The sequence below is a fragment of the Colletotrichum phormii genome (assembly GCF_030913505.1).
Source record: "Colletotrichum phormii strain CBS 102054 chromosome Unknown BDP81scaffold_9, whole genome shotgun sequence".
NCBI classification, from domain to species: domain Eukaryota; kingdom Fungi; phylum Ascomycota; class Sordariomycetes; order Glomerellales; family Glomerellaceae; genus Colletotrichum; species Colletotrichum phormii.
This window is the reverse complement of record NW_026851451.1, coordinates 362,055-384,755: the sequence shown is the minus strand read 5'-3', so window position 1 is coordinate 384,755 and position 22,701 is coordinate 362,055. Positions and strand designations below refer to the sequence as shown.

General features: G+C 53.4%; 7 protein-coding genes and 1 non-coding gene across 8 annotated transcripts; 3 read left to right on the top strand and 5 right to left on the bottom strand.

Annotated features, from left to right (window-relative positions):
* Positions 1–144: 144 nt before the first annotated feature.
* On the bottom strand, positions 145–1,245 carry BDP81DRAFT_393755 (carbon-nitrogen hydrolase; the record flags this gene model as incomplete). The annotated part of the gene is made up of 2 exons (XM_060587863.1): positions 145–1,029; positions 1,201–1,245. The coding sequence occupies 2 exons, from the start codon at positions 1,243–1,245 to the stop codon at positions 145–147; spliced, it is 930 nt and encodes a 309-aa protein (XP_060445661.1).
* A 242-nt stretch (positions 1,246–1,487) lies between these two features.
* Positions 1,488–3,769, bottom strand: BDP81DRAFT_217987 (nuclear membrane fusion protein Kar5). Its single transcript, XM_060582749.1, has 6 exons — positions 2,962–3,769; positions 2,695–2,912; positions 2,422–2,643; positions 2,314–2,370; positions 1,987–2,260; positions 1,488–1,928 (listed from the first exon to the last, which is right to left on the bottom strand). Exons 1-6 carry the CDS (start codon positions 3,554–3,556, stop codon positions 1,741–1,743), a joined length of 1,554 nt encoding a protein of 517 aa, XP_060445660.1. The 5' UTR covers positions 3,557–3,769; the 3' UTR covers positions 1,488–1,740.
* A 3,807-nt stretch (positions 3,770–7,576) lies between these two features.
* BDP81DRAFT_217932 (uncharacterized protein) lies at positions 7,577–8,285 on the bottom strand. Its single transcript, XM_060582748.1, has one exon. The coding sequence runs from the start codon at positions 8,125–8,127 to the stop codon at positions 7,723–7,725; it is 405 nt and encodes a 134-aa protein (XP_060445659.1). The 5' UTR covers positions 8,128–8,285; the 3' UTR covers positions 7,577–7,722.
* Positions 8,286–10,112: 1,827 nt separating this feature from the next.
* BDP81DRAFT_318623 (helix-loop-helix DNA-binding domain-containing protein) lies at positions 10,113–11,597 on the top strand (the record flags this gene model as incomplete). Its single annotated transcript, XM_060584371.1, has 2 exons — positions 10,113–10,615; positions 10,685–11,597. 2 exons carry the CDS (start codon positions 10,113–10,115, stop codon positions 11,595–11,597), a joined length of 1,416 nt encoding a protein of 471 aa, XP_060445658.1.
* A 1,310-nt stretch (positions 11,598–12,907) lies between these two features.
* On the bottom strand, positions 12,908–14,550 carry BDP81DRAFT_449152 (metallopeptidase family M24; the record flags this gene model as incomplete). Its single annotated transcript, XM_060592371.1, has 2 exons — positions 12,908–14,211; positions 14,352–14,550. The coding sequence occupies 2 exons, from the start codon at positions 14,548–14,550 to the stop codon at positions 12,908–12,910; spliced, it is 1,503 nt and encodes a 500-aa protein (XP_060445657.1).
* Positions 14,551–16,216: 1,666 nt separating this feature from the next.
* Positions 16,217–18,244, top strand: BDP81DRAFT_449151 (Dfp1/Him1; the record flags this gene model as incomplete). The annotated part of the gene is made up of 3 exons (XM_060592370.1): positions 16,217–16,627; positions 16,692–18,047; positions 18,098–18,244. The coding sequence occupies 3 exons, from the start codon at positions 16,217–16,219 to the stop codon at positions 18,242–18,244; spliced, it is 1,914 nt and encodes a 637-aa protein (XP_060445656.1).
* Positions 18,245–19,536: 1,292 nt separating this feature from the next.
* On the top strand, positions 19,537–19,641 carry BDP81DRAFT_t165. The gene has a single exon. It is a non-coding gene; the product is annotated as a tRNA-Met (tRNA).
* A 285-nt stretch (positions 19,642–19,926) lies between these two features.
* On the bottom strand, positions 19,927–22,634 carry BDP81DRAFT_217876 (phenylalanine ammonia-lyase). The gene has a single exon (XM_060582747.1). It carries the CDS (start codon positions 22,431–22,433, stop codon positions 20,205–20,207), a length of 2,229 nt encoding a protein of 742 aa, XP_060445655.1. The 5' UTR covers positions 22,434–22,634; the 3' UTR covers positions 19,927–20,204.
* Positions 22,635–22,701: the final 67 nt, after the last annotated feature.

Below are 22,701 nucleotides of genomic sequence, written 5' to 3'. Positions count from 1 at the left end.
CAGGCACATTTGATAGGGAGAAATGCCGTTGATACCAGACTTGCGCAATCAAAAAATCGTTGATCATGACCATGCCATCGGTCAAGATTCTCTGCCGTCTATATTAAATGTCCTATGAACCGTACACTGTCTTTTGATCGTCGCTTACTCCTTCACAATCGAATACCCGTAATGCCACCCTTCCTTCCTCATATCCTCCCTCACCTTATACGCCCCCTCTGCAACATCCAACAGCCCCAAATCGACCTCGACAATCTCCATCGCCTCCTCGGCGCCCAGCTTGCCGAGCGCGCCGACAAGCGGCATCGCAACCTGACTGACGCCGCAATACCGCACCCTCGCCCCGCCCTCCTCCCGAATCTCCCCTCCGCCTCCGCCCGCGGGCCCGCCCGCGTTGACGAGGACCACGGCCGCCGTGTTCTCAAACGCCCTCGTCACCATGACGTTCTCCAAGAAAACCCGCTCCGAGTCCCGGTTGACCACCTCAGTCGCACCGTTGCCCGCCCCGTTGTCACGCTTGTACTCGTCAGCGAGCCAAAAGGCAGGACAGACGATAATCCTCGCCCCGTCGCGGATGAGCTCCCTAAACGCCTCGGGGAACGCCAGGTCCCAACACACCAGCATACCCGCCCTCCCGAGCGGCGTGTCAAAGGCGCCGTGCGGCTCGGGGCCCTTTGTCAGGTGCGGCCTCTCGTTGTGCCACAGGTTCTTCTTCTGGTACCGCCCCAGCACGGCGCCGTCGGGGCCGATAAAGTACGCAACGTTCAAAAGGACCAGGTCGTCCGCCCCCTCCTCGCCGTCCGGCTCCACAATCGTCCCGGGAACGATGGACACGCCTAGCTCCTTGGCCAGGGCCTGATACCGTTCAAGGTAGGTCCAGGACTGCGCGCAGGCGGATACGAACTGGGGATGTTCGGGGACCCATGATGTGAGATGGTACTCGGGCAGCACGGCGAGCGAACAGCCCTTGGAAACGGCGGTGCGGATGTAAGCCTCTGCCTTGGTGAAGTTCTCCTCTGGCGCGACGACCTGTGATTGCTCATCAGAACTCTGTTTTTTTTTCTCCCGGGTAAGAGGCAGAAAGTCCCCCGCCGCCGCAGCCGCAGGGAAACCTCGTGAGCCATGGCGCATGAAAAAGGAAGCGCGGGAGCTAGACTGGGCTAAGCATTTTCGATGAGGGGTAGTCCTAGACTTACTGACCTTAGGGTGCATCTGAATGAGCGCGATCTTGACATTGTCCGCCATCGCCGCTGTCTTCGTCTCGTCTTGAGTTAATCCCGCAAGTTCAAGACGGTCGGGTGTTTGGAGACAACGGCAAAGTTCGGCTAGCGGTCGGGGTCAGGCTATGAGGAAAGACAGTAATACGCCTTCATGCACTTCCCCGCAGTCAGTCTGCCTTGCACTGCGATACAGGCACACAAGACAGCAAAAGGGGAGATGAATGGATGAGAATGATCAAACTCCGGTTAAAAGTGCATACCTAGTAGCCGAATAGGCGATTTGCTAAGTCCATATGCGAGAAATGATGTCAGAGGCAACCCTTTTCCCAGTACTAATATCCACCGCTTGCAACGTCCATGGTCAAGTGACTCGTCCCGAAAAATCAACGAAAAGCAAAGAGGACGGTAAAAGATAAAATCGCAAACGCCAGAAACAATTTCGCCCTGCCCAGATGTTATAAACTTTGTAGGTGTTTCGATGTGGAGATGTATGTCAAATGTCGCTCTCATTCAGCACCCCTCAAGTCGTCCTCGATCCTCGGATGTTGCGAATATCTAGCGGCAGGTCTCTGAAAAGATCTTTGGGGTCCGCCGTGGAGATGAAGGTTTTGTTCATGGCGCCAATTATCGGGGACGTATGGTGATTGGCCTCAAGGATACCAGGCGTAAGATATCTGGCATAAGATACAACGAAGCCAGCAAGTTCGCCTGTAGAGCACGCGGTAGTCAGTATCTTTTCTTGAAACGTAACGCGGCATAGCCTTACCGAGCGCAATGAGTCCCAGGTTCCGCACTGCCGATGGCGGAAGACCATAAGATCCCATGAGCAAAGATGCGGCCGGGCACGCCACATACGGCACCCAGCTCGTCCAACTCGGTCGTTGCGTGAAAGATCCTCGAACTTCCGATGTCGATGTGGCCATATCGTCTAGTGTATCCAGCAGGTCTTCTGATATCTGGTTCACGTGTGAAAGTTTCTCAGAGTGTGAGTCGTATTTCGAGGAAATGTCGTCGGTAATGTCTAAAAGTCTTTCCAATCCCTAGATAATACTTAGCAACCCGTTCGGGTCTTTCGAAAACTTCCTTTACTAACCTTCTCAAGATGATCTTGCCGATCAGCTATTTCAACCGCTCGAAGATGTGATAGCTCCTAGGCCTAATATCAGTTGAGAAAGCAAGCGATTGGTCCTGACTTGCTTACCAGCTGATCATGAAGAGATGCAGACGATGCTACAGCTGTTGCGAGCGCAGCCATGACGACAGCGACCTCGCTACCAGTTCGATCTTTGAAGTTTGTTAGTGCCAGCTCATGTGATGCTGCAACCTCGGCATTGCTGCTAAGGACCGTTTTGAGGAGCACCGTCAGAAGCTGTTGCAGGTTCTGGGCATCCTCGAGACCGCCTCGCATCGCGGAATTTGATGCCTATCCAGTCAGTTGAGTTGCAATGCTCAGTAAAGGCTATGGTGAACCTACCTGCGCCATCTGCATCACGTCCCCAGAAACGAATCTGTCCAGATCTTGTAAGCTGTTTCGCAACTGATCGATGTCTGGGCTCATTTGGCGAAGCTGCTCTGTAGTCTCGGCTGTTCTCAAGTTGATCGCGTGTAAGTGGGCTTCAAGCTCTTGTTCAACTCCCTCGGAGAGTTTGGAGAGTACTTCTGTGAGACGTTGATACAGACGAATGCTCTGGGCTGCAGCAAGGTTAGAAAGACTTTCCACGTAAGGCGGATAGACGTTTACCTTTGTCGTTGTCTGCGCGAGCAGCTTCGCAGAACCTGAGAGCTTTATGACGGTAACTCACCCACGTATTCCACGCAGAGTCGGACTTGGCTAAGCCCGAGAGACACGAGTCTATTTGCCGAGTTGAGACGTGAAGCTGAGCAACCTTTGAGGCCGGCAGATTAGCCAGAGCAAGTTCTCTGAACGGTGCACAACCAGACGGGATGACAAAACTGCCTCTTTCCAGATCACAGATAGCAAGACTGGCGGCATAAGAGTCCACGAAGTCGCGGATTTGTCTGCCGCTATCGGTTAGGACGGTGGCGTCATCTTTGCCTTCCAGCAGCTGGCAGTTGTTGACCAGGAGCCGGGCAGCGATTCGATGGCAGAGAGGCTCAGATTCGAGTTCTTGGAGCTCCTGCATGGCGACAGCATAGACATTCGGCAAGCGTGATGCGTCGTGAACCATAACCGATGGGTTCACCAAATGCTCTTCGAGAGACCTGGGGGGTTCTGCTCTCGTTTGGACGCCACCCCAAGAGAAGGCTTCAACGCCGTCGATCCATGCCCGCATCGACAACAACACCAAGAGAACAGTCGGTACACTGCACCACATACTGTCACCTGCGCCGCCTTGGCGTTGTTTGTCCAGGGTTGAAGTAAGTGGAGGGAAGCAACAGACTCAAGGACGGGGACCGACAGAGCGATGTTGCAGCCAGTGGGATACGGTGAGGTGACCCCGGGTCAGATGCAAGGATATGTGAGAAGGAGAGGTGTCGGTGTGGAGGAAAGTTGCGAGTCTCGGCCGTAAGTTGTTGGAAAAGACGACGGAATGGAATGAGGCAGCCTCCAGAATTGGGAAGGTACTTGACATGAGATAGAAGACAGAAAGAGGAAGGCATGGATCGTGGGGTCTGCGTTTGGTGCATCGGGAAAGTGCCTTCCTCAACCTGAGGCCCTTTCATTGAAAGCGGAAAAAGCCAACCACCAGTTCGCACCTTCCCATTTACCGCGTGCCCGTGACGAGGCAAGACCTACCATGGTGCCTTCCACCACTGTGCGCTCCTGAATAGGATTGAAAACCTTACTCCATTCGACCTTACATTGTCACATGAATACTTGGAAGGCTGTTCTCGGTCCAATAAGGCTTTCAAGATGTAGGTCGTAGTGAGAGTAAGTGGGAAGGGACAACATCAAGGCGTTCAAGGAGTGAAATGTTTGAACTACGTCAGGTTCATTAGTAACCTCGGAGTGAAACTGAATCACTAAATCAGAAGTTGTCTTAATGCAGCAATGCGCAATCTTACGGACACGATCGAAATTTTCAACTAAATGAGATGAATTTGGCGAATGAATCTCTTATGTAAGTGACCGCCTAGGCTCATTGGTATTGTATGGTCAAGCAATCGGCAGCAACAAATGACTTTTGAACAGAGACCCAGATGAAATAGTACGAATACGAGTCAATAGTCGGAGAGGAAGAATTGGTTCATTCGTCATAAGGAAGGAGACAGCAGACAGGGTCGTGATGCCTAGCTCTCGTCGACTTGGGAAGCTGTGAGGTTGGCCATGGCACAGCATCTTAACCTCAAATGGCCACTAAATTTTGAGATACTATCAAACTCGTGACTATCAAATGTTTGATTTGATCTTGAGTTTCATCTGCTAGAGACGAGGTAACCGGAGAGTGTTCGAGGACGGGAGGCATGAGTAGGAGTAGTACCGGCATTTTAGTTATTGGGTTTTCGAGGTAAAAGGCTTGCATGGTGTGCCCTCTGTGAAGTTTGCTTCATAAGCAGCTTTCTTATGACCTAAGTCATGCCTTCTGGCAAGTCTTTCATTCATATAAGATGGCCTTATGATAACATCAGACATCGTTAATCTAGTCTATGTTAAAAAATCATCATCCGCCGTCCGGGGCGTGTATCCTTTAATGCCTCGTACTTGCCTTGTTGTAGGGACAATGTAAAGAACCAGTGTAGTCCTAAAAACCAGCGCGCAATCAGCTCATGAGTATGATGGGAGCATAGTGCGGTTCACCCTGAAGTATTTCGCCCTCATACACGTTGCGATTGCCTGTTGTTGTCACTTGGTGTTCAGTAAGAGACGGCATATACATTACATCCTAATCCCCTCAGCAAGACTGGTGCCGAGGCAAGGCATCATCGCGGCTCCTAGCCTTGAAAGTTGAATAACGTAGGCTCAACCATAGTAGAGGCTGTAATCAACTGAAACCAGTGTGAATATGGTCGGAAGTACCCTCAACCGACAACGAGGTCGGACATCTCGATGACTGCTCCGAACGACGTGACCCGTCCGGGTGCTTACTTTCAACACCCGAGTCCAAAGAAGCATCTTAACATGAGCAGCCGGCTTTCCTTTAGCGACCCTGCAGAATTTCGGGGCGTCGACTTTCCTCCACTCTGATGGGTGTTCTTCGTCAGAGACTATTCGCTGCATGAGGAAGCCTGTCGTGCGCTGGTATGCATGCCTACGAACGTGCGTCTGACAAATGGTGCAAGCAAACGGCCATCCACATCAGCCCATTCGCGCAGCAGCTCGCAGTAGCGGGGTTATTCGAGAAACCTTGAAGGGGAGGAGGGGGCGATTGACGACCGGCAAGCCACAAGCGTACCAAACCTCACGGCACCATGGACCTCCTCGGAAGTGTCCAAGGTTGTATCCCGCGCGCGCTTTCTCGCATGAAGCCCTGCGAGATTTGCAGAGGGACATACATATTTCCCCTTTTTCTTGCGGCTGGGAAACAAACAGAACAGAAGGCCGTCGTGACTTTTGACGTTTGACACCCTGAGCAGATCACATATCAAAGAGTGACAGTGCGTGATAGGGCCAGGACGGGGGGGGGGGGGGCTTATGGTACCCCGGAGGAGTCAACAGGGATCTAGGGTCTTTAAGCATCATCAGGAGCCCAGTCCGCCCCCACCTTTTGACAACAATCTTTACTGCTCACTGCTTTGGTCTGTACATTCATCCTATCCGGAAAGACCCTCCTCTTTGGAGCAGTAGAGAGCGCGCGCGTAGTATTCTTGTTTGCTCAGGAGAGCGTCCGAGATAAATCTCGATGTCCTTACAGCCAAGAGAAGACAAAGATGTCCGTACCCTTACCCACCGCCTTTTCGTGTAACATACCCGTAGACAATATCGTTCTGCACTGAGCCGGGTAAAGACCCTAGCAACCGACCGCTTGATAGGTTACACATCGAAGGGCCCACCAATCCCGTAGTTCTTCGCCGAAGTGACGTCGGTTGTGGTCCACTGGAAACAACGGACATCGGTGGCATGTCCCCAAAAAAGCTGACGAGAACGAGCACCTCAAGTCCCGACTCCCGGTGTCCCCCCCCTTTCCCCCCTCCCCATCCAAGCTGTCAAGTCACCCTACAGAATTCTGATATGTGATGTACCGACGGGCTTCTGTTCTTCCCTTGCTGACTGTGCCTCGATTCGTCATTTCCAGTACCGCGGAACGCGGCAGGGCGTCTGACGGGGCCTGGACCACATGGTATTGGTTGTACGCCGGAGAACATCAAATATTCTCCTTCGCCGAGAGGGGCATATGGTTGACCTTCTTTTGATCTTGTTCAGCTCTTTGTAGATTGAACTTGCCTCTGTGAACCAGCCTTATTGGTGTTCAGGGAGACCTACCTACTGAATATCTCCTTTCGGCCTGAACACACTTTTGCTGTGTCGCTTTCTTCTGAAGACCAGACCTGCTGATGTTCAGTAGAATCTATTGAGCTCCTCCTTTCTCTCTGAACACTCCTGTCGTGTTGCTTTATTTCCCAGTCAGAGAGTCGCCTCTGAGCCCCCTCTCCGCGAACCCGATGCCTTGAAGCTCTACCTTGGAGTGCCTTTTCCGCCTCGGCTTCCTGCTGTTATTAGACAGCCCGACCCCAAAGTCCGAAGCAGAGTACACGAAAAGGCAACAGAGCAGTCCATTATACAGTTATTATACAGTCCACAAACCCAAAGTCCGAAGCAGAGTACACCAAAAGGCAGCAAATCAATTCATACTGCTGTTTTCAGACAGCCCGCGAATCCAGAACCCAAGACAGAGTACACGAGAAGGCTATCCGCACAATTGACTCCAGAGTCATAGTCTGTCTTGGCAGAGACAAGTTGTCTTGAATACATATCGTTCAGTTCGTATAGAACCTCTATGAAGCCAGGAATCCGGCAAAAAAAAAGTAAATCGACATGCTGATGCAAACATAGCAAGACCCATCACCTACGAAGCCGAGGGAACCAATAGCAAGCCGCGGATTCCACAATAGAGACTAAGGAAGATGTGCACGCAGAAGCTAAGGAAATATAAGGAGTGCGGCCATGAGGGCTTTCATGATTATATTTTTTGCACGAAGTTCGGAGATGGCTGTTTCGGAGCGAAGCCACCTTACAAGGTGGAAGAAATAGCCGACAAGTGTGTCGATTGCAAAAGTCGAGCCGCTGACCCCAACCCTCGAAAAGTCTGAGGACTTCTTTCCGAGTGTTGTTGATTCATGGCAACATGAGAGTCAAGCTTGAAGAAGGCTTGAAGAAAGGGGATGACAGTTGCACAGAGAAAGAAAATATGGCGGATACTGGCATTTTATCGCAATTGTTATCCGTAACTAGCACTTGTCGGTAACATTAACAGTATCATGCCAAAGCAGCTCGCTACTATGTGAAGCCTCACTTGATCCGCCACCTAGCAATCCTCCGTCTTTCGCCCGTGTGAACTTTGCCTGTCCTCCGAGACTGACCATCCCCTCTTTGACAAAATCATTACCAGCCGTCTGGCTTGACACAGTACCAGTAACCCTCGAAGATGTTGTTCATTGAGCAGCCACGCAGGCCGCCAATGGCTTGGTTCAGGCCTATGACATCGGCCTTTGTGATGCCGTTCTTGGAGGCGATGGAATCGCAGGTGTCGCCACCTGTAGCTTTGTAGAATTTGACGCATTTTGGCCACATTGGCTCAAGGTGAGGGTTAGGAGTGGCGATGGGGTTGGCTGGGATAGCAACGACCGAGGTCGAAACCAGGAGGATGGTGGCGATACCCGTGATGAACTTCATGGTGATCGTAGAGCGAGGGTATATTGACGACTCGGGAGGTGAAGCGAATGAGAGGATGAAGTGTGTGATTCTTTTGGAAAGTGTCGAGAAAACCAGGAGCGAGTATTTATACATCTCAAGAAAAAGGTTCGTGGATGGGAGCCGATGCTCTCATTCACTGTGGTGATACCAGCGACTTTGCCGTTCCTGATGCTCTTTGACCAAACTTCGTATTCCTCAGCGCTGCCCGACCAACGAACGCAAATACGAGCATTGGAGCTGCTGCACTTGCAGCAAACTTGATTGAGGCAGCATGGAATCGAACAAACTTATATGAGAGAAACTGACAATGGGACGTGAGTCGAAGTCGTGGGGAACGCAAGGGAGGAAAAGCAATTAAAGGATGTGTTGAGAAAAGTTCTAGATGTCTTTGCACATTGCTGGCTCAACGGCGCCAACGGCGTTTCGGGCACTTGTCTCGGCCAGTCCACGTGGGTGCCGCCGCCACAAACGGTTCTACCGCCAGTCTTCATTGGAAATACGGCACAACGGTCGTGCCTGTCTGTTTGAGGCAAGTTGAAGTGAAGTAACTTGGCAGGGGGCAGAACAGGGCAATGGATGCAACGACATAGGGGAGGAGCGGAGGGTGGTGTTCCTGACATTTGAGAACTTCCGCGCCGGTCCCGCCCCGACGACGGACGGCAAGTATGGATTTGGAGAAGACGAATCACGGTCTTGCTACAATTATGAGACGGCGCAAAAAACGTCAAGGGTGGGGGGGAGGTGGTGGACATTGGACTGGACCGACCCGTGGACACCGATTCGGGGAAAGAGGTCTAGAGGACTTTTGGGGGGAGCACGGGGGGGAACACGGGGGAGGAGACCAAGCCAGAAGAAGCCGGACCCTAACGGAGCGGGAAGTCTATTCTGGGGCCGACGCTCGGGCCAGCTTGCAAGGCTGACAACGAGGGCGCGGTGTGGTGGGGCCGGATCGACGCATATCCAATGAATGACCCTTGTCCTGGAGCTCGGCGCCCATCGCACGACTCCCCTTCAGCAGCCTCGTTCATCATACGATTGTCAAGATGAAGTGGTCGATTTTTGATACGCTCAGCCAGTGTGCCCCGGCCACTGGCAAATTCGATGTCAGGCCATTCCTCCCGATCCTGCATCATTCTTTCCCGTCCAATTGCCAAACCTTTGCACACTTTTCTGCCAGTTGTAGTTTTTTTTGCCTACCCGGCCGCCCTGGCCCGAGTCAATTCGAGTCAATCCCCCCCCTCCCTCACGGAATCCGGCGCGGGTCACTTTTCCTGTCTTTGAATATCAGCCGACTTTGTCTTCGTCCTTCCGGTACAGAGCTCCAGCTGTCTCCTGCGAGTCGCGATTCCCGGCCTGCTTTCCTACGAACTGCCGCCGTTTCCAACACCACCACCACCACTATCAAATCACCTGAACCGCTCAATTTTTTTCTCCCGCCTCCGTAAACCTCCTGCAGCCTCCCACGGGTCCCTTGTTGGATACGTAAGGTGTGACCAGTCATTTTCGTCCTTGCCTCCACATATTCCTCTCCCCCAACCCTCAACTCTTTTCTCGTCCTTCCCCGTGTTTGATGGATCTTGTTGTTGTCCGTCCCCGTGCCTCTCGTTTGCCTCCTGCGCCCTCTCAAGCCTACTCGCAAAGAGCCAAACAATTCTTTAAACGATTCGAACCTTGGCTGATCTTAATAAGCGAAACCCCCGCCTTGCCTGCTGTTGCGCGAGCGACACACTCTTGACGGTACACGAACTCGAACGACCGTCTCTGCTCATCCACTGCATCCTGCCCTGCCTCCCTTGCCCAACGACGACCCCGACGACTGTTGCTCGCTGTTTGTCCCCATCGCCTTCGCTGCCATTGGACGACGACGTTGCCTTGATTGGCTACACGAGGTGGTACGACTGGCCATCTAGAGTCGCCAAACTCTTTCACCGACCAAGAAGCGTACGAGGTCCGGGCCTCGAGTGCTTAGGAATTATTCGGCAAGCGATCGAGCCGCTGTACATCCACTCTACATTGCATATATCGATTTCTAGATCGACGACCGCCGACGTTTCGGGGGCCGAAATGCTGGCGCTGTGATGGACCCCAACTTTCTCAAAAACTTCGACTTCTTCGCCGTCCCCAACAACCAAACAACAAACTCAGCCGAGCAGTCCGCCGAGTCGTCCGCCACAGGTGCTGCCAGAAATGCGCCGGACAATGCCTTGTGGGAGTCCCTAGGCGGCGACCCTGCAAACTCTGAGTCGACGTCCAATGGCCCCTCCGGTTCGCTGCCTTCCTTTGCTCAGGCATCGCCTGCCAGCACGAACTTTGGGCTCGGCTCCATGCCAGCTCAAATGCAGTTCAACCATGGTGGTCAAGAAAGGAATCCAGGCTTACCGAGCCGCGCTGCGCCGAGCCAAGATCCCCGGCGGAGAGATGGTCATGCACGGAAACGGACCAAGGTCGATTCTGAGGCTGCTGCATTGGAGTCGGTCGACTACTGGATCCAATTCGATGATGATGAGGAACAGAAGCTGGGTGGAAGCTTTGAGATCGACTTTTCAAGGCGTAGCAACCCTACTCCAAACTACCGGCCTAGGTAAGACAACTTGAGTCTAGGACTCACTACTGGGCATCAAAGAAAAGCCAACGTACTGACAATTGCTAGGCCCGCTGCAAACCGCCTGAACCCCATGTCCACAACACCTGGCCTGGGTGCCGGCTTATACACCAATCCTGTTTTCAAGCCAGAGGACTTCATGGATGATGCCGCTCTTGACAATGCCCTCTCTGACGATGAGGACTTTCTGGAATCAATGAACCTCGGCGACCAGCTTGGGAAGATTGATTCTCAACCGCCTCAAGAGGTACCGCCCAGGGAAGGTCTTTACTCAACACCCCTGAGCTGGGAAAAGCCTGCACCTGGGCTAAGGATGAACCCCCTTTTTGGAATGGGGGGAATGGGTGCCATGGGTGCGCCCATGCTTGACCCCGAACAGCGACGCTTGCTAGCTATAGCGCTCAACACGGGGCGATCTTCAACTAGTATAGGGTCTGGCATGGGATTTGGTGTTGGAGCAGACCTTGGTCCAGAATTCGCGAGCTTGGAAAACTTCGATGCCAGCATGGCATCAGGCAGCATGAACGACATGGCCAACGATCCCGAGCAAGCGGCTCTTCACAAGGGCAAGCAAAAGGAGAAAGCCTCCGTAAAGGAGGAGCCCGGCACCCAACGGCCGCAAGTGTCACGGACCACCACCAATGCCACTGGTATATCTGAGAAGTCCAAGGATAAGTTGAAGGCGGGCGATCGAACGGCACACAACGACATTGAGAGGAAGTACCGTACCAATCTCAAAGACAGAATTTCGGAGCTGCGTGACGCGGTGCCGTCCCTGAGATCAATACCCGAAGAAGGAGGTGGTGAAGATGCTGAGGTTGATAGCCAATCGCAGCGCGGCCCTAAAGTCAGCAAGGTAAGCTGGAGTGATTTTCTTCATTCGCCAAACGTGCAACACATGCTTACACTCATCTACAGGGCACCGTCCTCACGAAGGCGACTGAATATATACACTATCTAGAACGAAGGAACAAGGCCATTATGCGTGAGCACCAGGAACTCGCGAGGCGCCTGCAGGCCTTTGAGCAGCTCTTGAGCGCGCAGGCTCGGCAGCCATTCCCCATGCCGAACTACAGCAGGACGCTGTTCGACCCAAGAGGTTTCTGTTAAGAATCTCCCTCCTCCCATCACATGACGCATTACGATTGCGAATTGTACATATTACGTTTTTCAATGGGCTGCGATTTGCCCCCCAAAATATACGATTGTGGTCAATCTACGAGGAATGAGTAGGCATGTCAAGAATAATCACGGGTTGCCAGACCTGCCATGAACTGTTGTACTGCGTTCGGAATTATTTGGAGCTATTTTGGGGAATGAGAAAAAGGAGTTATTGACCACCAACGTGTTTCAGATGGTGTCGTTCCTGGTGATGTGTCGGTCGAGAAACTTTTCAAGGTCAGATGAAATTTGACGGAAAAATGAGAATAGGCTCGAAGGCAGCCGTCTACTCAAAAGCAAGACGTTTCAATTACGGGAGGAACACGTTCACTCTAGACGATCCAATTGCTATTCTATTTGGCACTACTGCTGATGTGCTGTTCAGAGTGACGATGATAAGTTTTCATGTCTTTGCTTGTCATTGATATTTACTGACCCCTCTGGCAGAGGTTTCCATGACCGCCCGTGAACGAAACCGCCTTGAGCGGCCTGTCCAAGAATTGATGATTGAAGAAAATCCCAATACTCACACTCAGTTTGGTAAATCAACGTCAGTGACACAGGAGGAGGGGTGGACATTCAACCGCTACTGAATGAGTTGGGAACCAGCTACACATGTTGCACAAGCCACTTATACCGCGATAACGGTGATCTCACATCGTTCTGAAGCAGCTGACCAACATGGCCTCTGACCAAAAGCTGCCTGAAGAATCAGTCCCGAGGAACCAGTGTTGTGACATGGAGGATGCCCCGCCAGGTCTATGCCGGGAACGTGCCCCCTTTGGCCTTCTGAGCTCCGGTAGGAAACAAGGGTCCTGGTCCCATTTAGTAGATATGGGAGCGTTGATACGAGATGTTAACCTATGGAGAGACCACGCTGCATGATTACAGATCCCCTTTCTGTTGCGACCTCACAGGTGGACGAAGTGGAACGATACTCGACCAGCAAAAGCGGAATGGCTTCTCTTTGTGTGTAACGGCACAGTCTATGGTGCCACTTTGGTATCGTTACTATGTTGTTACAGCGATGGATACACGGAGGTTTACAATGTTTCACAAATGTTGGTTTACCACGTCGCCCGGCCCCCCTCCTCCCCCTTTCCCTTTCTCTTAGTCTCTCAGAGCCTCAATATCAGCAACCTCCTTAACAGCCTCCGTCGTAAGAATATACGGTGACGTCTCGTCCACGCAGATGCTATCCTCGATCCGCACGCCCATACCCCGGAAATGCTCCGGCCACCGGTCCGTGTCCGGCACATAGATGCCCGGCTCGATCGTCACGCAGTGGCCCTTCTTCAGGGGCGTCCGCCGCCCGTACCCGGGGACGTCATGCACGTCCAGCCCGACGTAGTGCCCGACGTGGTGCGGGAAGAGCACGTCGACGTCGCGCGACGTGATCCCTTCGAACCCGAGGCTCTTAAGCTGCTCGAGCAGCCCCGCCGAGGTGTGCTCGTGGATCTCATCTAGTGAAAGGTTGGCGTCCTCGCGGCAGAGCGCGACGCTGGACCGCTGGACCGTCAACACAGCCTCATAGAGGTCCCGCTGCGCGGGCGTGAATTTCCCGGCGGCGGGCCAGGTGCGCGAGATATCGGTGATGTAGGTGCCGTACTCGCCTCCCGCGTCGACGAGGAGCATCTCGTCCTGCGGGATGGTGTTGTTGTTGACGACGTAGTGGATGCACAGGCCGTTGCGCCCGCCCGCGACGACGGGGACGTAGGCGGGGCCGTCGCAGCCGTCGGCGGTGAAGCGGTAATCCAGAAAGGCGTGGAGGTCTTTTTCGCGTGTCCAGGCGCGGCGCATGGCGTCCGTGATGACGCGGCCGGAGATTTGGCCTGCGCGGCGCATGTTGGCGATCTCGGCGGGGGATTTGATGGCGCGGAGCTGGTTGATGACGGGGTAGAGCGGGGTCCGGACGGAGGGGAACCAGGATTTGTCCGAGTTCATGAGGTTGGCGAGCTTGCTGCTGCCGTTGCCCGCGGGTTCGCCGCTACTACTACTGCCCGGCTTCGGGATGTCGGTGTAGACCCTGCTGGCGCCCTTTAGGATCTCGGGGAGGCAGCGGTCGATGCGGGCAATGTCGTCGGCCTTGTCTGCGTTGAAGATGTCGAGGGCGGCCTGGACGCCGTTGCGGGCGCCCATCCACTGCTCCGCGACGGGTTCCTTTGGTTTGGCGAAGAGGTGAAACTCGTAGTCGCCGTAGTCCTTGCCCGTCTTGCGGATGACGGCGACCGAGTCGCCCTCGTTCCAGCCGGTGAGGTAGAGGAAGTTGGAGTCTTGGCGGTAGGGGAAGAAGACGGCGCCCGAGCGGTATTTGAGGTCTGCGGCGGCGAGGACGGCGACGGCGTTGTCTGGGAGGCGTTCGGCGAGGCGGGCGCGGCGGTCGTGGTATTCTTGGGCTGTTATGCCGGGTGTGACTGAAGGGGGGTGTTAGTCTATGAGTTGCTAAGTGATTTTTGGATAGCTTTATTCTCATGCCATTCATATGAGGTTCATATGAAGCAGGCAACCATGAGATTGAGCTGAGTATGACTGAGAATGGTGGGAGTTGACTTACTCTCTCCGGCTTTGAGAATGTGAGGGTGAGTCTCATGTACCGGCTGGCCGAACTGCAAATCGCCGGCAGAGACGTCGGAGTAGGGCCGGAGCTGACGGCCGACGGCGGCGGAGGGTGGCAGAGGCCGGCGCCATGGTGATGCCGGGCGTAACCTCGGTGCGGCACGGAGGGCGCGGCTCACCGGCCGTGAGACGTTCATGACCGGGTCTTGTCACTTCCGTGATGAGGAGTGGGTGGTGGGTGTGAGGTGAGAGAGTCAGACAAGGGAGGTGGACGCGGACGATGGACGGGCTCTACGGTTCGGATGAGGTCATGACCGGAGGTGCTAACCACGGGCAACCTCAGGTAAGGTACGGATACAGTGTAGGAGAATTTGGGTGCTCACTGCTCAGTCCTGACTCGTCAATGGCGAACGCATGCGGACTTTGAGTGACACGGGGTAACCTAGATGCCCCCCCTTTTAAGTATCGTGCCACAATGACGAGTGGATGAGAATTTTGCAGTGAAGATGAGAGTGAGTGTATTTAAGTCTTTTTTATGTATTTAGTGAAGACATGCAGGTCATGTTTTGCATCTGCATGCGTATTATTATACATCCCATACCTTATTCCGTCCAGCCAGCCACCTTGCAAATCTTTTACGGAGACGGTGCAACACATATGATTCGTCTACATAGCATTATGCCTCAAGTTTCCAAGGCTCTCTGAAGCGTGAAAAGATACTTGACAAGATCCGAATGTCCGCCCGTCAACACATGTCTATCATGGTCACTTTCGAACACATTGCGTAGGTAAATGCATATGCACCGGGGAATAGATCCAACATGGCCCCAGAAGCAGCAAGATTTTCTTATTGTTTTTCCACACTGGCAGCTCCATCCAATTTCCATCATCTGCACGCCTGTCACCTTTATCCACCCCGGGCAGCCTGTCGCCTAGCACCCGGGTGCTTTGCCCGAGGGGGTTGTTATTGTTGACGGGAGGTGGGCATTGGGTAAGGTACCGAACCTGAGGTGAGGTAAGGTAAGGTCGGCAGGCGGTAAAATAGACAGGTTCAGTAAAGTTGGGGACCTTACCTTAAGGGACCTGCCCGGAATCACAGTGAGCTATGCCTGTACTACAGCGGCTGCATCCACTGTGAGCGCTGACTGGCAAGACGCGCTGGGCCAAGCAAATTTGGCCGGTTGCTGGAGAGAGGTCTGGCCCGTGCGTGTTTTTGGGCGTGTCCAACTGGGATTAGCGCTGTTGTTCCCCTCCCAAACTCGTCAAGCGCGACTTGGGTCCTGCCATGGGTCTTTGGGTAAGCCCGGGGGGGCCACGGTCTGGTAAGAGTGGACGACGGGGGGGGACCTCTTCCCAGTGTGTTCCCACCACACAACCACACGCACACACACAACACCAACCACTCTCTTGATTAAGAAAGCTCTTTCCTCTGCACATTCACCACACACCTCTCAGGTGCTGCCTCCACGACGACTCCGACGACGATACCCTCCCCTCCTCCTTTGTCTCCTGCTCGTGTGGTTTTGCAACTTCTTTCAGGCTCAAACTCCGTCTTCAATGTCTTGGTGAACTTTGTCGACACGGTCTCTGTTGGAACGCGTGAGCGACGTGTAGGTAGTAGCCTCCCACGTCGCGTGCTCGTCCACAGAGCAGCAAACCCCCCCCCCCGCCTCTTCGCAGCCACCACACAACCACCACTGCAGATACTCACGTTCTGTCTCCTCCTCTCTCTCATCTGCAGCGCCTCCGAACCACTCAGATCCGATCGACAATATTTCAACAGCCTCTTCACACCAAGCATATTGATTGGGCATTTTTATGGCAGCCATATCCCTATCACCGAATCCTATCCCTCCTTCGGCCATGTCCACCAGACGAACGCCTTTGTCTAGCAACCCCAATGTGGTCAATTCACCCTTGAGAGCCGCTTCTGCTCTGGCCCACGCCAAGCAGAAGCGCTCTCATGCCAACATCCAACGGGAGGAGCTCTACGCCCAGCCACCCCCGTTCAAGAAGCAGGTTGTCGAAAATGTCGGCTCGCGTCAGCTTCGATCGCCCTCAAAGGTCACAAAGGCATCCCAGCTTCCCCAGCGAGTCGGCCGCCCTATAACAAAGGAACGATCAACACACCACGATGACTCTAGTAATGTCGAGAGGATCCGCCAATGGCAGGCCGAGTACCGCGGGAGGTTTCCCAAGATGGTCTTTTACTTTGATAGTGTCCCGGAAGACCAGAGGGCCAAGCTTGCCCGTCAAGCTCAGTCTCTTGGAGCCGTATGTGCAAAGATTGCCAGCCATGATTCTGTTGGCTCCTATTCACTGACAACTCGTTGTATAGAGAGACGAACGATTCTTCTCAAGTAGCATCACCCACATTGTGACCGCTCGACCGATACCTGCGCAGGAGGACGTGCAAGCTGCTGCACACGATGCCGAACTCGAGGAACAGCCTCAGACCATCAACCCCTCCCTTCTCGACAGGTCTACCGACGCACGAAGACGTCTCCTGCTAGAGACTACCTCGAGGCGAGCTCAAGCCCAGGCTCACGAAGACAGAACCAGGAGAACGAGATCAACCCAGAGCAACGATGTGCTTCACAAGGCTCGAGACATGGGAAAGAAGATTTGGTCGGTGGAAAAGTTCCAGAGGATATTGCAATTTCTGCTGGAGCCTGACCCGCATGTCGTCGCGGCATATGGCGCCAACCGCGATTCTGCGAGAAACGTGGGAACTAAGAAGGCTACGGAGGAGCCTGGTCTACTGCAGCTGCTGCAGCATGAGCGGCTGAACGGTCCCTCGGATGCGGTCACTAGCCGGGAAATGATCAACTTCAAGGGGCCATATATCTACATCTACGACATCGACGAGAAGCAGAAGCCTATCATGGTGCGGGAGTATCCCAAGGTCAATAACAAGTACCACGGCGAATGGCCGCAGTTCAGGACTGTTACCGAAGGCCGATGCCCCTTTGTCGAAGAGCCCGGACCCGTTGAACGGCCTAGTCGGAAGCCGTCAACGCAGCAGAAGGATCCAAAGGAACACAAGGAGCGTGCTGCCAAGCCTGCGGTTGAAGATAGCCCGTCTCTCCAGCCTCCTGAAGTCCCTGCGCCAAAGGCAGCCGTTGGAAAGCGCTCGCTTTCTGAGATGCAAGAGGGACAGAACAAGTTGCGGGCTGCCATGAAGCCCATGGATGTGTTCAACCCTCCCAAGGCTGTGGTATCAAACCCGATTGATTTCGGGCGGACTCAACATGCTTTCACAGGACGGACCGGCGACGGACGCTTCTTGGCCGGCGAGCCCGTCGCCTCTGGATTGCAGCCATCCAACGTGACTTCGGCTATCCGGTCGAACATGATCTCGTCTACCTCTGGCATCAACGGAGCCAAGGCTGGTACGAGCAAGGAGGTGCATGGTCTGCAACGCAAGGTGTTGCAACGGGGCGCCCCCGTTCCCCAAGATGCCAGCTCACGGCGGCTCACGGAGATGTCTCTGGAAGCGACGTCTACTAGATCTACTAGTGTTTCTCGAACCACCAGCAGGCGTATGGAGCTCATTGAAGAGGACGCTGAGAAGCCGAGTTCCAAGCTCTCAAGAACCAGCTCCAAGACACAGGCTCCGCCTGCTAAGAGCAAGCGCGACCTGAAGCCGGGCTACTGTGAGAATTGCCAGGACAAATTTAAGGATTTTGACGAGGTATGTGGAGAGTGGGACTTGAATAATACTGTCACGCTAACAACTCGAAGCACATTCTCACACGCAAACATCGCAAGTTTGCTGAAAACACTGACAACTGGGCCGAGCTGGACGACCTTCTCAGCCAACTGGGCCGGGCTCCCAGATACCGATCTAAACACTCACGCGACGACGAATACACGGACGACTCCTTGTAGACCAGGCCAGCCCATGGACTCCTCGCCATGTCGCCCAACACTTTGACACCGACTCTGCCCTGCTTCCAAATGTTCTTCTCGATCCCCCACTTGCCGTTGCAATGCACGGCGCATTATCATCAAAAAGCTACGGATACGTTCCACGGTCGTGGAACCAATGATACCAGTAGACTGTCCAACATGAAACCATGTTTGGTTTCCGGTCATGTTTATTTTCTCTTCACTTCGTCTTTCACTAATAGGTCGGCTCGCATTGATATCATTGCATGCACAGTGGCGTTTGGCATGGATTATCTTATACCACGACGGCTCAATTTTCCATTTCCTTTTTTGGCGCGGGCAGGGCGGCGGCACTTTGTCGGCCATCAGCATCATCATCACCAGTGGCCGTACATGCGATAGGAGGAGAAACTAGGACGGCGCGTCTTAATGAACCACGGTGTAGATATCACATTGAACAGTCTATGCTTGTGTATATTGTACGTTGAACACGAAAAAACTGCATGGTTTGGGAAAGTAGGATGCTGCGGGTGTGTGTGAAGCAGCCCGAGTGTTTGTGTTATTCAGACAAGGCGTTGAGGATAATTCAAGCATTTCATATACCCCCGCTTCCTAGATGAATGTTATGGTGAATATCCATACCACGCTTCGGTTATGTCACCGGGTCAGCTTGGAGACGAGATCTAGATGTCAGATCCTTTGAGCACGCAACGGAACGAAGAAGTAAATAAAATCTCCGGAGTCCGGGGGTGCATTGACAACCACGATCTCGACTATAAGAAGCTATCGTGCACTCATTCTAGTTTCTCCCACGAGAAGGGCACCGGTCTGCGAACCAGCCACGCCAGCGTCTCGCAAACGGCCCGAGCTTGGTCTAGGGGAGGTTCCTTTCCAAATGACTATTTGGGAAGTGAGTGCATATGGTCCTCAAAAAATAACATCGTATCTGAGATGACGTGAAGGGAAAGAAATTCCATGGTAACGGGGTCTGGCATCGAATTAGGTTTCGACGATGCGCAAGCTACATGGCTTTTGGACGGGACGGTTTTTTGGTTTTCCCACGCGTTCGTTTGGGTGTTTGCACGTCAGTCGAGCTTCCATGCATCCCCGTCCGCGCTTGCTGCACATTCCGCGCGCCGCACCGCACCACACTGCCCCACTATCCATCCCACGGGCCCTCTTCTAGTGACCTTTCAGTGGGGGGGAAAGGGGGGGGGCCGACTGTTGTCCAGCGAGGCCCCTCTTCGACAGGGGTCATAATTTTCTTTTAGGCAGTGAAAAGATATTAATTAGTCTCTATGGCTCAGTCGGTAGAGCGTTGGTCTCATATCCATACGTATGACTCTAGAACATCTAGAGATATCCAAAGGTCGCAAGTTCGAGCCTTGCTAGGGACAGTTTCTTTTGCTTTTTGGGGGGGTTTGACGTTGGCTTTGTTTGTATTGTTTTGTTGTTTTTTGATGGGTTGATGTGATGGGTTGGTTGATGGGGTTTGGGAGTGTGGTTGGCTGAAAAGGGTCTCTGTTCTCCTTGGGTCTTTCCAGAGAACACAAAACTTCAAGTAGCATCATCGTAACTCATCAGTCGCAAACGTATCTATCCAGCGACTAATTGATCACCCTTGTTCTGGTATTATATGCAGCCAAAAAATAGTCCACGTGGAATACTTCAATCAAATAGGACATGAATTTCTATGAACGAAACAATGAGGAAAAACGAATTAGTTAATGGTGTGGCTTTGTTTTCCCCACGCAACTTGAGGTCGCTGTCCCTTGTCCGCTGGTGACGTTCAATTGTCCATTTGGCGTACTGTCCATTATACTGCAACACAAACATAGATTATCCCTAAGCCCATGGCAACTTATTTCAGTCTACGGTGTTCAGTATTCAGTAAACTTTTGATTATTTTGACAGAGTCGAGTATAGTCTATGTTTTTGCTCTTTGCGAAAGTCCCGAGACCTACTCCTCCCGCTTCCTCTTCACTTGTTCTTGTTCCCGCTCGTATGCTAGCATCGCCGGCAGGTACCGGTTCGTCGATGGGAGGTGACTCAGATTGCCATGATCCCGCTCTTCACCGTCACTCGAGGTTCCGGAAATATATGTCTCAAAACCGTTCACACCATGAAAGAGGCAGGGTAATAGTCTCTGGACGGCGGAGCCCTGGCGGATTGCCTCGTAAATCTTTGAAACGCTGGTACCAATCGTGCTGCGCTGCCCTTCCCTCAAGCCTTGGTGGAATTCAATTCTCAACTCCTGGCGCACGAGACTTTGGAGCGCTGCAGAGCCTTGGCCTAGTCCTTCGGGGTATGTGGGCTCTGAGTTGGGGCGCTTGAACGGGTCGGCGACCCATGCTTCCATGGTTTGCCGGAAGTCGTCTCGGGTGGCTAGGACTTCCATCAACGAGACGGAGCTAGACCCATCGTGAGCTATCGAATCCATGATGTGGGAGGCGGCTTTGGAGGCAACGATCGAGCAGCGCTGGATATGGCTGGATTTGTTTGCCTCGTACCACCACACTCTGACTAGCTCGTCAAAACCAGCCCCTGTCATTGTTGACTCAGTCGTCTGACCATTGCTCATGTGGTCCTTGTCTAACAAGGAGGCCAGGTTTGTCATGGAAGTCGACAAGGACACAAAGGAAAGGAATTTCTCGTGATAGGCTCTCAGGTCCGCTGCCTGGCAGCACACGAGGAGGTGAGCGGCACACATGTGCGATAAGACATCGACAGCCTCCATGGTACGGCGGCCTGAGAGGAACGCGAGAGAGTTGATGCCCTGGTTGTGCATCTCGGCCGACTGGACGTGGGACGAGACGGGATGCGCGAGCGCAGCCAGCTCCGACATGTAGGCACTCATGTTGACGTCGATGCCCTTCATGGTATAGGACACATTAGGGTCTCCCAAGACGAGGTTCGGATCGAGGCCGTTGTTCGTGGCCGGGTTGATTAGCTCGGAGCACTGCGAGAAGAGCAAACGCCCGATCATCTGCAGCGCCGTCCTGGTCTTGTCCATGGCAGAGGTGATGGCGGTCGCTTGGAAGTTGCCTCCGGAGTACACGTCACCTGCGGCCACATCACCGCCATCGCCTATGTCGATAACTGGGTTGTCGGATGTCGAGTTGAGCTCGGTCTGGATTTGCCTATAGGCCAGTTGGAGGTCCTCTAAGTAAGGGCCCATCCACTGGGGCGCGGTTCGTGTCGAGTATCTGTCCTGCCATAGACCTTGGCCCGTCCGTTTCTTGCCTTCCAGGCCGGTTACATACTTGGAGGACTTGAGGAAGTTGCGAATGTTGTTAGCCACCTCTTTCTGTCCGTTGTGAGGTCGGATCCTGTGAACGAACTCGTTGGTCCACTCAACGTTTCCAAGTAGGCACTCGGATGTGAATGCAGTAAGACCTTGGGCGAGGACCGCGAGTTGGTTCGCTTCGTAAATTACCAATGCAGCCAAGGCGGCAGAGGGTGCAGTCCCGTTGATTAGGCCCAAGCCCTCCTTTGGCTGCAGCTCAACAGGCTGAATGCCACATCCTGACAATGCATCGCGGGCAGACTCAACTCTTCTGCTGGTGCCTGATCCGACACTGACGGAAATATTGGGGTCTCCGATTAGAGTCCCCGCGATGTAAGATAGGGGCATCAAGTCCCCGGATGCCGAAATGGTTCCTCGCAAGGGAATCAACGGCGTGATGTTGTGACGAAGAAGCCTGAGGAGGGTCTCGATAACCTCCACCCTGACGGCACTATGGCCGCGGAGGTTTTGGTTCGCCCTAATGACGATGGCGGCCTTCACCCAAGCCGTTGGAATGACGTGAGACTGTCCGTCTTGGTCAACTTGACTATAGCTCAGGTCAGAGGAGGCGATGATGGCGCTTTGGGTGTGTTGGAGCAGAGAAATTTGTAGTTTCTTGAGCTGTTCAGTCCGTGAGTCGGCGCTGCCGCCAAAGCCCGTGTTGACGCCGTACACGACCCAGCCGTTTTCGACATGGTGGTCGAGGACGTTGATACTCTGGCGTATTCGGTGTCGAATTTCTGGGTCATCCTTCACGCAAGGAACGAGTCCGTGGCGCGCTGCGGCAACAACGACTGGAACGTCGAGATACAGGCCGTCTAAAGCAACATCCCTAGGGAAGCGTGCCAAGTCTTCAACATCGCGCGTCTGCTTGCACACAAGCGTAGCATGTGTTGCTGTCATTTCAATGGATTTGCGTCGCCCTCAGGTACGACGGGATCAAGATCTAAAAAGAGGTCCGAAGTTCTGCAGTCAATGTTAGGAATTGAGTGTTGCTTGAATGAAATCATGTCTAGAAAAAGAAAGAATCGAAAGTGTACGAAATGCGTCTTATAAAGAGGCTCATGACCAGTCACCACACTGGCGAGCAATAGCTTTGTGATTGTGTGACGTAGGAATAAGGAAGGTGAGGTGAATCAGAGATTGTTCTTACGACTGTGTTACGTCTCTG